Source organism: Camelus ferus, chromosome 11 (genome assembly GCF_009834535.1).
Source record: "Camelus ferus isolate YT-003-E chromosome 11, BCGSAC_Cfer_1.0, whole genome shotgun sequence".
Taxonomy (NCBI): domain Eukaryota; kingdom Metazoa; phylum Chordata; class Mammalia; order Artiodactyla; family Camelidae; genus Camelus; species Camelus ferus.
The window spans coordinates 14,709,764-14,724,923 of record NC_045706.1 but is presented as its reverse complement, the minus strand read 5'-3'; the positions used below and the strand labels follow the sequence as shown (position 1 = coordinate 14,724,923).

The window sequence follows — 15,160 nt, the reverse complement described above, 5'->3', positions numbered from 1 at the left end:
CCTGAGACATCACAGGCACCCCACTGCGAGCTCTTCCTAAATCAGAGCAAGACGGACATGGCGCCCCTGAGCGGCTGAAATAGGAACTGCATCTCTGTTGAGGAAACTCAAACGGGAGACTATCTTGTGTCAGTTCTCAGCGCATCGCTGACTTGGCTTCTGCTGGCCATGCTTCACCTCTCTCCCTCTCACACTGTCGCCCCCTGCTATTCTGCGATTATGGAACACCGGCCACAGAACGTAAATAAAATTTCAGTTCACAGAACAGCAAACTCGTTTTTGAAAGAATATTTCAAAGGAAAAAGAGGACCTTGGCTCTCTGATATATTTCATCGATTTTGTGAGCATTATCAAAGAAGAGTTTTTTTTTTTTTGGAAGCTTTGCCAAGTTAAAAAAATTTTAATAAGAATCAAAATCAGGATAGTTTAAAAGTGTAGGGCAATTCTTAAAGAATTACAAAGAACAACCGAGTGTTTTCTAATTATGTTGCAATGAATTTCAGAAACTTGTTGAAAACTCCTTTGCTTTTATATTTGTGTGCCTGCCTCATCTGGATATTTTGCATGTGTGTATCTATATATAAGAGCTCTCTTTTTGACAGACACCTACACCCACATGCCCCAGAAATGCTATTTGAGTACTTATCCAAATAGACAAGTACTTGTTGAAAATAAAAATGTTCTGACCAAAGCAGTTGCACAGAGGAAAGGGATTTCATCCATTGGGAACAGGGAGAAAATCTGATTTGGTCTGACAATTTGCACATAAACAGTAATGGTTAAATTGAGTATTAGAAATGTAATGAATTTGAGTATGATACATTTTTACATTTAAAATTTTTATTTGTTTTATGTGCATAACAACTATGTCGCATAAAATAGAAAATATAAAGCAAAAAATGTTTAATAAAAATTGGAATAACCATTTTGGTGGAACTGTGGCTAGGAAACAGTTTCCCAAACTGCATGCACAAGATGGACAGGAAGCCTTTAAAAATATCCAGCTTCTCTTTCTTAAACCAAACAATGAGGAGTATTAGAGGAAACAAAAAGACAGCCCCAAACCAGGAGTCAGAAGACCTGCCTCTATCCCTGCCTTATTTTCGGGGTCGCTTGTGTGACCTTGAGTATACTCCTGCACCTCAATTTCCCTACCAAGAAAGACAGTTGTATGTAAAGACTCCATAGAATTTGAGGACACAGCCATTCTTCTTACAGCCCTATGGATGGGACCCTTTGTTACAGCTGCCATCCTATCCTGGGAACTCATAAAATCCTTTCTTAACTAGACTGAAGAATTCCTTCAAAGTTTTTGGTAATGTACTTTCAGAGCAAGCCCTTGTAAATGATGGGGTGTCTGTTCACACCCCAGGCCACCTTCCCAATGACCTGCATGGAGCAGAGTTGGTAAGAACAGTGAAGAACTTGAAACTCTGCTAGGGGTCTAGGATTGTGCCCTGTTTCGCAGCCTTTGTCCTACCAGGTTACTCTTATTTACCAGGAGGGCATATAAATCCGCATGCTGAGGATCCGGTCATGCATGTTGAATAAGATGCACTAATACATTTATTTTCTTCTTTCCTCCCAATGGTCAAAATCCAATTTCTATGGAAATGTTTTTGGTCATAACATTCTTATTTTTAACAGGTATAAATATTCTACTTTAGCAGGAAGATTTGGAATCACCATTATAAATTACACAGAATTCCTTCCAAACAGAAGTAGCTTATCCCATTCTCATGTGCTGAGACTGGCAGGGCTTACAGGCATCTGTGTCCGGTCTCCCGAGGACTAGCAAAATTCACAGGAGAAGAGGCAAACCTCTAGTCCACGTCCCACTGCCCCAGGAAAGAGATGGGGGTACAGCTTCCTTGCTTAGTGCTTGGTACCTCTCACTTCAGAATTAACTGACCTATCAAATGTTAGTTACTAGAAGAAATAGTGCAATTGGTCACTATTTTTATTTGGAGGAAAGTTGGTTTTCTTTGGATTCCTACAGGTCAGACAAGCCCCTGGCATCAACAATGACAAATCCCATGCTAAGGATGTTCTGTTCACACCTCTGTTTCCACTGTGAACAAACAACGCACGTTGTATGCACTCAGAAAATTATCTGTAAGGGTAAGTATAAACCACCATGTTTGTCCAAGGCACAGTGGGGATAGCTTTTTGAACACACAGAGATATCAATCACATCACCACCAGATGCTCTCACAGCTTAACCTCCATGACTAGAGAGGGGCATTTCTGATGGAACATTTAATAATTCTTTTTCCTTCGTTTACCATCAAAATGCACAGTTTGAGGTCCAGTTCTATTTTTGCCTTTTCTCAGTAAACGAGACGCTTCTCAGTGCATGGGTTTTAGTGAAGGCTTCTCCACACATCAGGTTCTAGAACTGAAATTGCCTTAGAGAGGACTACACTTGGCTCCTGCTACCAGAGTTTCTCAAAAAGGAGGGTACCTGCCCAAGCTACCTTTGAGGTGTGAAGGAATTCATGTCGACAGGTGGCTGGGGCACTTACTGCTGGAGCAGGAGGTTTCTTTAGGGCTGGAAGACATCGGCTGTGCACAGAGTTGGCAGAGGCAGTCTCTCCCATTGAATGTGACTCGGTCTCCGGGTGGAAATGGGCGCCTGGAGACAGAACGACATTGCCCTCAAGGTTATTCCAGCAATTTCATTCCTTTTCCCCCCACTCCTCCTGCATTGCTGCCCTCCGGTGCCAATTTGGTTCTTGGAGGAGCCCCAGCCAAAACGTCTGAAATGCAGTCTTAACTGAGCCAGCCAGCTGGATCCAGTCCAGACAAATAAACGTGCCTCATTTTGAGAAGAAAGGAGAACTCATTGCTTCTACGGGCAACCAGACAGTAAAATGAAACGATTTACCTCCACTCATTAGAGGAGGGATGTTCCAACAAGTCAGCTGGCAGGGCGTGCACAGTAAAATTTTCCATTTTACAAATGGAAATGCTTTCATGAAGAAACATTTTAAATGCCATAAATTCCTATTCAAGCGTAAGGCCCCTCCCCAAGAGAACTGGTTAAGGTCAAGCATTAACTCTTTAAGTTCCCTAGACCTAATGTGATAATTATGCTGAATTAGACTTTGTCCTGGACATCTGAATGGAAGAAGTGAATATCTCACAGTGCTAGGGACCCAGTCCCTCGTCAACTTAGAGAAATACGAAAATGCTACAAATACCTGTTTAAAAATTCATATTAGCTCCTTTTCAGGATGACAATTTCCTTTCACACTAGACATTCATCAAGGACAGTCCACTATGCAAAAAAAAAAAAAAATGCCTTTTGCAGGTATGTTATGTTTCTTCTCTTCCCAGTTCAGTGGGCAGAAATCTTTTTAAAAAAAGTCATTAATTAATAGCTATATGACAGTTTCCATGACTGCTTACTCGCAATTGGTCAATTTGCCAATAATCATCAACTTGAGTTTTCAAATGTGTGATTTTTCAATTACGAACTTTAAAACTCGCAAGCAAAACATCCCCACACATCTGAGTCAGAAGCAATTACTTAAGAACAAATTCAAGCTTCTTGACGTGAGTTTTACTTTCACAGCTGCTGACTCTCCTTCAAGTTGCCTTTCGGCTGCCTAACGAAGGCATGCATAGGTAGTAAACTGGGACTTAAAACAACTTCAAAAATGTGCTTGGTGCCAGTCATCAAGGAAAGTTTCAAACTCTCATGCCGCCAAATTTTATAAGTGCTGAGTTGAGGTGGTCATCTCTCCTCTCGTGGTGCTGTGTTCCTTTCCATTCCTCAGATAAGGCCCAGAGAGGTTAAGTGAGTTGCCTGGATTGACCAGCTAGGGAGACGGAGCCACAGGCAGTTACAGGTGGTGTCCACCATCTCAGAACTTGCTGTCTTAATAATCAAAGTCACACTCTGGTGGATGTCAGTGGACTTATTGCCTCACACTCATTAAGTAAAACTGAACCAGCCTCCAATCTGCTCTGTAAGGAGGCCATCAGGGAGTGAAGGGTTCATAAACACAATGAGCACAGGTTCTTTGCCTCTGATCAGAGAGAGGACTAAGGTGAGGCCAGCTGGGCACCTGGGGCGCAGCATTTGAGGAGGCCCTCGCTCTCAGGAGCGCTGCACGACACGGGACTGAGCATCCCTTCAGACTGTGCACCCTACGAGTGCCGCACCCTCGTCCGGGCCCTGCCTCTGATCAAACTTGTGTTTTTAGACTTAAATTCCACCCGGATCTACCATGGGACAAGCCAGAGTCCAGCTCTCAGCATGGGGCCAGTTCTTCCGAATTTCGAGTTTTATTATAAAAACCGCCCTCTTCAGCATTTCCCCCTTCCCTACATCCTCTGCCCACATGGGTCCACGTCCTTCTGTTATTTGCATTAATGTCATAATAGAAAGAGAACTGGACGGGGAAATGCCTTAAACTCTGAATCTCAGAGTCACTCACGAGTAGGGCTACTAACTCCTGATGGACTTCACAGAATTGCTCAGAGGGTTAAATTAAGTTCTGGATGAATGCAATCTGTAAACTGTAGAGGAGGCCTCCGATTCAGGGAGAATTAGCATCAGCATTAGAGCAGTAGTCAGCACCTCTCTGCTGGCTCAAATGTCTGGGGACATGGCTAGAGCTAGTAAGTGTTTGTTTGTCGTTTCCAACTTTAAACAATGATCTCTCAGGCCCAGGATCAGGAGGACTCAGAGTTTACCTGGGCCAGGCCCTTCCAGCCGGGCTGAGTCATATTATCCTTGGTAACCCTCTAGAAACTACTAAATCATCATGAGAGTTTGGGGGAAGAAAGGGTAAAAGTGGGTATTTTTAAAAAGGCCCTCCCTGGGGGATTCCAGTGACCACCCCGGTATGGGGAGCCACTTACAACCTCGCATCTTACAGACTCAGCAATTGCCCTGAAAAAGTTAGTTCTTTGGTCTCAAATCAGCCCAGGAAGCAAGACTAGAACTCGGGTCTCCTGAATGTCATCCCAGGGTCTTAACCAGGCTGTGGACTGCAGCCTGAAAAGGGAGAGGTCAAGAGGAAACTTTGCTTCTGATTAAATACAAAAAAAAATTCAGCTCATTAACCCAGAATTTTTAATATATAATTGAGAGATGAGTTAATATATAATTGAGAGATGAGTTAATAGCTATAAAACAGTTGCTAACATAATTTTATTATGAATATTTCACCTAAATTTTATTATGATTTATCCATGAGTATCATCTTGTAAATTTATCACATGAAATGTACCCTTCCAGAGTTTACATTTCTCTGGCCTAGAAATATGAAGTGCTGAAAAACAAAACAAAACACCTCCTCTGAACCGGCAGTTTTTACAAAGGCAGAAATGGCACGCACACAATCAATACCACTCCAAAGGCAGGGGACTGCCCAGTGGGTTCGGGTCAGTTAAGGAGCTGATCCTTCACTGATGAGCCTCCTCATTCCAGGAATCAAACCGTCGTAAATGCTATCATGTGTGGCTCTCAAAACACAACAACACAGCCACCACACCCCTCTGCTCGCCCTTCACACACTTTCCTTCTTCTCTCTGACCGATCATTTTAACCATGCTGCTTTGTGCGGTAAAGATGTAACCTTGGTGGCTGAGAGATGCCTAGAAAGGAGGGGTGAGCAGACTTTCCCCTTGAAAGATCAGATTGTAAATATTTTTGTTAGACTTTGTGGATCACAAGGTTTCTGTCACAACCACTCGACCTAGCCACCGTCACTTGCAAGCAGCCACAGACACTATGTAAACAAACGGGCATGGCTGTGTTCCAATAAAACTTTATTTATGAAACAGGTACTGGGTCTGACTTGGCCCCTTGGGCAGTTTGCTCACTCTGTCTATGGAGCAAACAAAGGCTATGTTACACACCCACACCCGAAACTTTTTGAATAAGCTTCGTCTTTCCAAGTATTTATGCCATTTCCTCCAATGCTTCCACTGCTCAAAATGTTTCCAGACCTAGAGCTGCTTTCAGACATGGTTTCGAGCCCCTTAAAATCAGTCACATTATTTAGTTAGAGCACATCACATACAGGTTCCCAATGCAATTACTTTTTGACTAAGCCTGAGAGGAAAATAAAAACATCTAAAGATGCATCAGAGAGTATTTGAAGACTAAGTACAACTCAAGACAAATGCGCACATCCTGAGCTTTGACAGCAGAGCCTGGTGCTTCTGCGCTGGGAGGAGCCACACTTACTTGCAGATCGTACAAGCGAAGCAGTTGGGGTGGTAGGTCTTGCCCAGGGCGGTCACCACCTCTCCTTCTACGAACTCCCCACAGCCGTGGCACCGTGTCCCGTACATCCTCTGGTAGTCCAGGGTGCAGAGATACTCCCCATTCTTGATGAAGAAGCCCCCCTGGGCCAGGTCACAGCCGCACACTGTGGACAGACAAGTTCACATCTGGTCACCATCTGCCAAGCTGCTGGGCAGTGGTGCCTTCTACTGCGTGCTGCTAACTTACTCTATGATCTCAGCGGTCTGGGGTTCGGGGAGGGGACTAGGACAAAGAGCTATTTATTGTTGGGCTCTGAGTTCTCCCTTGCCTCCCTCCCATTTTGTTTTCCTTCCCTTTGGGAGCTATGCAATATCTCATGCAAGTAAAATCCACTGGCTAGGTCTCAAAAGCTTTTGTGATATGTCTAAGATTCAGAGATGACCAGTCTTTGATGGAAAGATACCTTTGGTTCATGCTGTCTCAAATAAGAACAAGACGGTCCCTGGCAGTGCTATTTGGGAAAGGTACCCACTGCTGGCCCACTCAACTGCTTGGTTCAGGCCAAAACCAGTACTGAGCTGAGTAATAAATTCCCACTGTACCAAAAGCAGGAGCAGAAATGTCCAGTGTCTATTTTTTCACACTCTGGAAATAATTCGCCACAGTTCTAAAAAAGTCAGATGTTTAATTTTCTCTTTGTGCGGTAAATAGGATAAGCCCATTATTTATATGCTACAGAGAGAGAGAGAGAGAGAAATGAACAGGCAAAAGAGGAAAGAAAAGGGAATATGTTCAAGATAAAACCGTCGTTCAGGACCTCAGGACATGCAAAAGAGCCTGCTTTGCTGTGTCTGGATTTTGGCGTCTCTTTCAAAACTGTGAGCTGTGAATTATGGAGATGGTGTGAAAATAACACGTCCTGGGGTGCCAGCAGCTTGGGCCGGGTCTATGTGTTCAGACAAGTCCAGAGCAGAACACAGCAACTCGTCCAAAAATAAAACCAAAGGCAGCCCCTGACAGGAAGGCTTTTCCACTGCCAAATGACTGGGAAACAACACCGAAGCTGGAAATCTCCAATCTTAACCTCTCTATTCCCAAGGCTGGATGACTCCTATACAATTAAGGGCCTGAGGCAAAGAATCTGGGATTCTTCTGGATTATTCTCGAAAGCCGCTGGAATAGGCACTTAGCGCTTAGGGACGAGGTGAGTTCAGTCACGAAGTTGCTTTCACACAGACCTACTAGGACACGTCCAGGGCTCCTCTAAGTTCCCATGACTCATGAACGCATCTAGATGAACTAGTGTTAAGCACAATAAGATTCTGCTGGAATCTTACTCCCCTACCCTCAGGTGGTAGTCTCGACTAACTGCAAACTATTAAAGATATTCAAGGTGACATTGGATCCACAAGAAGCTTTCCACTGTGGAAAGCTTCATCTGTCTTTGTTGAAATCAACACTCCACAGCTATGACCTCCTTCTCTGCAATCTGCAATCAAGTAACCCAAGATGATGGCCTGAGTCCATCATGCCTCAAAATGACCACCTTATAAATACGACCGTGACCACATTACCTGGAGAAGAGCTCATTCACCACCTGCTGCCTCCCTAACCTGCCAGGGTGCCCACTGTTCTCACCCCTGCTTCTTCCTTACCAAGTGGGTCCTGTGGGTTGAGGGGTCTCCAGTATGGATTGACCTCACTCTAACAGCAAATTCCTTCCACTTCAACAAACACAATTCTGAGGGTCACAGAACATGTCAGAGATTTTCCTTCCATATTTTTCTAAGTATTTTTGATTTTCCCACAAGATGACAAAGCACTTTATGGGTAAGAATCCTCCTTATCATGAACTTCTTTTGATTTGTCGTTACGAACCTCCAACCATGGTATCAAAAGTAATACTGGAACCAAGTTTTGAATTAAGCTAAATCCAGCCTCAAACGTGGCAAGATGCCCACCGATTTCACTCCTCGGGGGCATCAAGTGGTTCCAGCAATCCAACTGCTCTTCCGAAACTGGTTATTTCTCAAAACCACGAGAGATGACAAAACCATGCATTTGGATTGCTAGTATTCCTTTAGTCTCTCCTCCAATCACCAAGGGTAGGCTTAAAAATTCACAGCTCCTTTATAAAAAGATCTCGTGGCAATAGGGTAATCTTAATGCTAATAGAGGTTGTTGAGAGAGTTTCAGATATAATTCTAAGTGTTTTAGAAATCCTGTGTTTACTGCTTCCTTAGGGTGTCTCTGCAGCCTCTCTAGTTCACATGGTTTTGTGAAACTAACATGTGCTCTCCTTTAATAATAAAGTCTTAGTTTGTTTGAACCTGATACAGCTTTAAAAAATGATTTCGTAACTACCTGTTGAGAGATGCCGAACTGTAATCAAACTGTGCCCTTTTGCAATTTGATTTGGCTTAGTCCTTAAATTCAAAGCAGTGGCCCAAATTGGCTTACCAAACCATACCATTGTTACCAGTGGTTTACACACAGGAAACCAGCCTTTGAAGAAAACACTGACAGAAGCAAGGTTCTTGGAGGGCACACACAGCAAGCAGTGAGAGGGAAAGTCTACTGCTCGGGCCTGAAAGTACTTAACACTACTACATTTCCTAAGGAAGGGCCAGTTGGGACATCATTTCAGACTCTTCCCTCTTTTGCCTCTCCAGGCTTTACTCACCTATTCCTTCCTCCTCCACAACTTCTCAGTCTCCTCGGCCAGACCCTTGAACGCAGGTAACTCCCCTGGATGTCACCTCCTTCCTCTAGAATATAAGGCCTCCCTGGGATCAGATCTCATCCACTCTTATAGCTTCAACTTTGACTTTTGTGCAAAGGATTCTCAAATCAATGCCTTTATCTGTGACATCTTCCCCAGGCTGGGCACAGACAGCATGCCTGTCTCCAACACAGCATTTTCGAAACAAACCCTACCCTCTCAGCTCCTATCATCTCTTCTAAAGCCTTCTGTTATTCATCTTCTAATCCCTCTTTCAATAAAATGGTATCAACTATGCATCTCTCCACTCTCACACCAAAATTTTCAACTGGCCCCTAAATCCAATCCATTTCCCCCCTAAAACCATTTCCTTGATCCACTCCCTCTTCCGCCTTCTTGTTGTCAAGGTCCTGGCCTTCAGCATCACTCTTCCATGTTAAAACAGATTTATTATAACAGTGTTTGTACTGGCAAAAAAAGAAACAACACAGAAACAAATGAAATTTGGATCAGTAGAGCAAAAGTTGAATAAATTGCTGTGTGTCCAGTCTGCGGAGCTGGTATTGAAAAGAATGGATAAGATCAACATATTTACAACCCAGAGGCCTGTGAAAAGGGCATAGGTCACAAAGAATGTTAACAATCCTATTTTTTTTTTATTATTTACAACTTAGATGATTGGTTTTTTTTAATATGTGTAAGCACATTTGACTGTCCTTTATAAATGGATTGCTGCATTCTGTTGATTCTTATTTTGTGGTTGGTTTTATTCCTTTGATAACTATGTAAGTTTAAAAAGCTAAAGCTCTAAACTATTCTTAGAAACAATGAAGAGTACATATATGTATATTTTAAAACTTTTTTATCTCTCAATAAGTTGCTCTTCCTAGAATAAACTTTAAATAAACTTTAAAAATAAACTTCCTCTTCCAAGAACTTTAGGGTAAAAAAATAGTTAAAATGATAAATTCTATGTTATATATATCTTATCAATAAAATTTTTAAAAAGTGAAAAAAAAGTCTACTTATGTTTTTACAAACAAGGAAAAATGAGTTAACACAGAGGGTTATTAAATAGGTTACCTCAGCAGGATGAAGAATTATTAACTTTTTCTTTACATACCTATGTGTCAGCTCACTTTTAAAAATTAATTTTTTTCAAACACACATAACATAAAATTGCCCATCTTAACCACTTTTGTGTACAGTTCAGTGACTTTAAGTACATTCCCGTAGTTGTGCAACCATCACCACGACGCATCCACAGAACATTTTTCATCTTGTAAAACTGAAACTCTGTACCCATAAAACAGTAACTCCCCATTCTCCCCACCTGCCCCCAGCCCCTGGCAACTCTGTCTCTATGAACTCGACTATTCTTGGTGTCCATATAAGCAGAAGTTCACTTTCATAGTAAGATGTCAAAGAAAATTATCTGAAACTTGTAAACAAGGTATGGGAAAGAAGATGATTCTATTAGTGTCGTGCTGGAGTATTAACAGCTGACACAGAATTATTCTGTGACCCAGGGCACTGGATCTGTGTTTGACAAGCTCTGAACTACTGATTGAAGCCTAGACTTTGAAAGTTCACTGTAACTTGTAGATTCTTATCCAGGAGATATGCAGATGATTTCTGTCTAGGTTTGTTGTCCTGCTTGACTGCTGATCAGTTTCATATGTAAGCCTGCCATCTTACCCCCCCATTCTTTCTTAGGTGCCTTTGAACCCATTCCCTTGGTTCTCCTTTGAACTAGCTTTAGATCCTCCTGGTTCACTCCTCAGTAAGCTGAATTAATCTTTGGTACACACTCATTCTATATCTGGATGAGAGTCGTGTATTTAACTTCTTGAAAATTACTCTTTGACAAAAGGGTTACTCTTTTTCTCTAAAAATAGCTAAAGGTGAACATCTAAAAACTTTTTTAAAAAAAGGCTTAGCCTGTTTTATATTAACAGCTTAGCAAACACCTTGAACTGGTGGCACAAAGCAAAACTTTCCGATCCAAATGATCACACAATCTCAATTAGTAAGGTCGACCTTCAGTAGGATATATTTAGATTTTTAACTTTGGATGATCCATTTGCCACTGCTTTAGTTGAAAGTTAACATATGTCCAAGGAAAAGCATGGATTCCTTTCATAAAAAAAAAATAGAGTTGCCAGTGAAAGAGATTAATTGCTTTCTTCTTGATGATCAATTTATAACATGTCCCACACAAGGCCCCCCCTGAATCTTGCCTGCTTTGCTATCACTAAAACATGACCACAAGCCATGTTTCTTGATGTTACATCCTTGAATTCTTTCTCTACAAACCAGTGAATACCATTAACTAGCTAAGTAGGAATATGTGCATCAAAGCAATTTTACATGAAAGTTGTGAGATTAGTAACAGCACAGTTTAAAATCTTAAATCTTTTTAAAAAAAGGTAACAGGAGCTGCCTGTGTTGTAAAAATACCAAGGAACAGGAGGGGAACAAAGTATAGAGGTGTCAAGTAAGGGTGAAACTTGAATAGTATTTTAGTGGCATCAACAGGGTTGTAGTAGCAACTATTTCTTCAACAGCAGTTACATTTTGTGTTGCAACAAGTTAATTTCAGTGACATTCCATCTGTCAATTCGTTCATATTGCCAGAAAATTTAGGAGAATAGGTAACACTTTAAACTCTGCCCAAAGGTTGCTTGGGGGTAAAATGCAAGAGACATTTTCTTCATCTAGATCAGGAGACGGAACATTTCTGCTGCTCGTATTGGTGTTTTAACCAATTCATTCCAGCAAGAGAGGGAGGGATGTTAAGCGAATGTGATCGACGTCTTCAATTTAGTTTTGAGCAACATAAGAATTCTAATTGGGAGCCGGGAGCCTTAGGTGGGTCCTTTCTTCTCTTTTCTAGGGCAGGTGCTGGTTTTGTGGTCTAGCACTCAGCCAACTGGTCAGCCCATCACAGGGCACAAGGAGCCCTTCTGAACTTGCCCCAGTGAAGCGGCAGGGTCTGGGTTACACCTGCTCATTTCTGGTGATGATGGCCATGCACCTGCCTTGCTTTTTCTTTCTTTTCTCTATTCTTTCTTCCTTCCTTCCTTTCTTTATTTTCTTTCTCTCTCTCTCTCTCTCTCCCTTACTCTGTCTCCCTCTCCCTTCCTCTGTCTCCCTCTCCCTCCCTCCCTTCCTTCCTTCCTTCTTTTCTTTCTTTCCCTCTCTTTCTACTTTTTTTTCTTTCTTTTCATTCTTTTTTTCTTGCTTTCTTCCTTCCTTCCTTTCCTCCCTCCATCCCTACCTTTCTCCCTCATTTTTTTACATTATTTTTATTTTTTATTCCAGTTTTATTTTTACAGGACTGAGATACAGCACTGTATAAGTTTAAGGTGTACAGCATAATGATTTGACTTGTATACATCATGCAGTGATTATCATCAGTTTAGTGAACATCCATCATCTCATATAGATAGAAAACTAAAGAAATAGACATGTTTTTTTCATTGTGATGAGAACTCCTAGGATTTACCCCGGTAACAACTTTCATATATAACATACAGCAGTGTTAATCATATTTATTATGTTGTACATTGCATCCCTAATACTCATTTATTATATAACTGGGAGTTTGACTATCTTCGTCCAATTCCCCATCCCCCACCCCCACCTCTGTTAACCACAAATCTGATCTCTTTTTCTATTAATTTGTTTGTTTGTTTGTTTTTGAAGTATAATTGACCTACAACACTGTGTTAGCTTCTGGTATACGACATAGTGATTTGATATTTCTATACCTTTCAAAATGATCACCACAGTAAGTCTAGTTACTATTTGTCACCATACACAGATATGACATAATTATTGACTCTATTCCCCCCACTATACAGTTCATACTGGTGATGCATTTATTTTCCAACTGCAAGTTTGTACCTCTTAATCTCCCTCATCTATGTCTCTCTTCCTTCCCTACCCCTTGGCATCCACCTATTTGTTCTCTGTATCTATGACTCTGTTTTGTTACATTTGTTCATTTGTTTTGTTTTTTTAGATTCCACATGTGAGATCATATAGCATTTGTCCCTCTCTGACTTATTTCACTTAGCATAACACCATCTAGGTCCATCTATATTGTTGCAAGTGGCAAGATCTCATTCTTTTTTATGGCTGAGTAATTTTCATTGTATATATACACCACATCTTTATCTAGTCATCTATTGATGGGCAGTTAGGCTGCTTCCACATCTTGGCTATTGTAAATAATGCTGCAATGAACATGGGGGTGCATAGATCTTTTCTAATTAGTGTTTTTGTTTTCTTTGGATAAATACTTAGGAGTGGGATTGTTGCATCATATGGTAGATCTATTTTTAACTTTTTGAGGAACCTCCATACTGTTTTCGTTAGTGGCTGCACCAATTTATATTCCCAGCAAAGGTGCACAAGGGTTTCCTTTTCTCCACATCCTCAAAGGGCCATGTCCTCTAGAATTTCTCCTTTACAATTAAAAACTCTGTTCTGCCCTGCCTGGGCCAGCACCACCCTGCCTCCTCCCAGGCTGCCATGCCCTGGAGCTGGGGGTGGGAGAGATGCCAGGTACGGAACTGGCAAACACTTTGTCAGCGAATTCGCACTGTGAATACCAAATACCTCCCATCCTCTTCCTCCAACCTCTACTGCAACTAAATTCGTTACTCTATTCATTTCCTCACAGAAAATACAGAGGTAGACTCTGACAGAGCATCTTTCCAAACCACCTCCAATTCTGTTACAGTGCGGGGTCTCGTTGAATCAGATTTTGCTCTGAAACCCAGAGCAGTGTGTTTGAAAGTACCACACACTGTAGTTAAGAAATACTCTGTGCTGTAGCCCAGAGCTCAAAATAGCTGAACAGAGACTCATAAACAATAATATGAGGGGGCAGCTCCCACCAAAAATAACTGTTTGCTAATGCATCATCCTGAAAACAAACACTAAGACTCAAAAACATATTTAAATAGTTTTTCACATTAACTCCTAAATGCCCATCAAAACCAATGATCACTTCTGGGGAAAAAGATAGTTAGGAGTCCAACCAGATGGCAAAATGAGCCCCCAAAGCCAAGCATTTGAGGGGTTGTAGTAATTCAGAGCTTGAGTTTGCAATAATCAGTAAAGAGCCTTGGTTGAAAAGGAATCATTTAGGAACCTCTTTTATTAATGAAGTCTTTGGCTACATAGTTTGTTTTTAACGCTTGCTGTGGAAATTTGTGTACAAATGACATTAATTATAACCAGCTCAAGTAACAACGATATCACCCAGAATAACATCCCTCACTCAATGCACTGTTTTGTTTTGTTTTTAGGCCATGACACAAAATAAGTATTAAAGTCTTCTGTGATAGCATAGATTACTTAGTGATCAGGAACTATCACGCATTAATGCTGGAAATATGCACAAGGAAGAAATGGAAGCCTGCTGAGACTTATAAGGACCTTACCTGTGTGTCCCAGGTAAGCTGATCTCAAACTAGGCCACCCATTTGAATTTGGGGCCCACAGGTAAAATTTAAGATCTATATTTTCTCCTCTTCCTTTCCCCTCTTCAGTCCCCAGAAAGAGCTGGGTCGTGTATCTTTGCCTTTTATGAACCCCAGACGCCAAGGACACGGCCTCAGTGAGAGTTCTATGCATGCCTATAAGCTGACCCTGCAGAAAGCAGATAAGGGCACAGATGCATTACCATTTTTACCAGCAACCACAAAGAGCAGGTAGCACAGGGTCTATTAACCCTCCTAATGGGCTCTCTTTCTCCTGTTTCTCCCACCCAATCTACCCTGCACCCCTCCCCAAATTAATACAGTACAGACCTCCTGCTTCACTCTGCAAAGGCTTTGACATTGCATCTAAGGCCCCGGATCTACCAAATACCCACGTGGCTCTTCCTGACCACCAGTGCTTTACTCCAGTCAAACTGACCCTGCCATCCCCCTGCCGGACAGACACATCCTCTCACCTACTGCCGATGCCCAAGCCAACCCCAGCTAGCCTCTCTGGCCCCACTCAGGTGTGACCTTGTGATGAAGCTGATGGCCTCCCCCAGGCCCCTCTGGCTCTGCTTCCTCCGGGCTCAGAACAGTTACTGACATTTGACTCTTCATATATGTTGCCTTGTACCTTACACTGCCCTTATGATTTTCTCCTTATCTCAACTGCAAGCTTACTGAATGCAAAAACCACTTCTTCTGCTATTTTAT

At 41.9% G+C, this 15,160-nt stretch overlaps 1 protein-coding gene across 20 annotated transcripts in view; it reads right to left on the bottom strand.

Annotated features, from left to right (window-relative positions):
* ABLIM1 (actin binding LIM protein 1) overlaps nucleotides 1-15,160 on the bottom strand; it is a 282,491-nt gene that overhangs the window by 114,509 nt on the left and 152,822 nt on the right. For all 20 annotated transcript variants that reach the window (XM_032490845.1, XM_032490859.1, XM_014558211.2 and 17 more), the window contains 2 exons: nucleotides 6,206-6,389; nucleotides 2,526-2,635 (listed from right to left, as the gene is read on the bottom strand). In XM_032490845.1, the coding sequence (XP_032346736.1) occupies nucleotides 2,526-2,635; nucleotides 6,206-6,389 (294 nt within the window). The remainder of the gene's footprint in view (nucleotides 1-2,525; nucleotides 2,636-6,205; nucleotides 6,390-15,160) is intronic.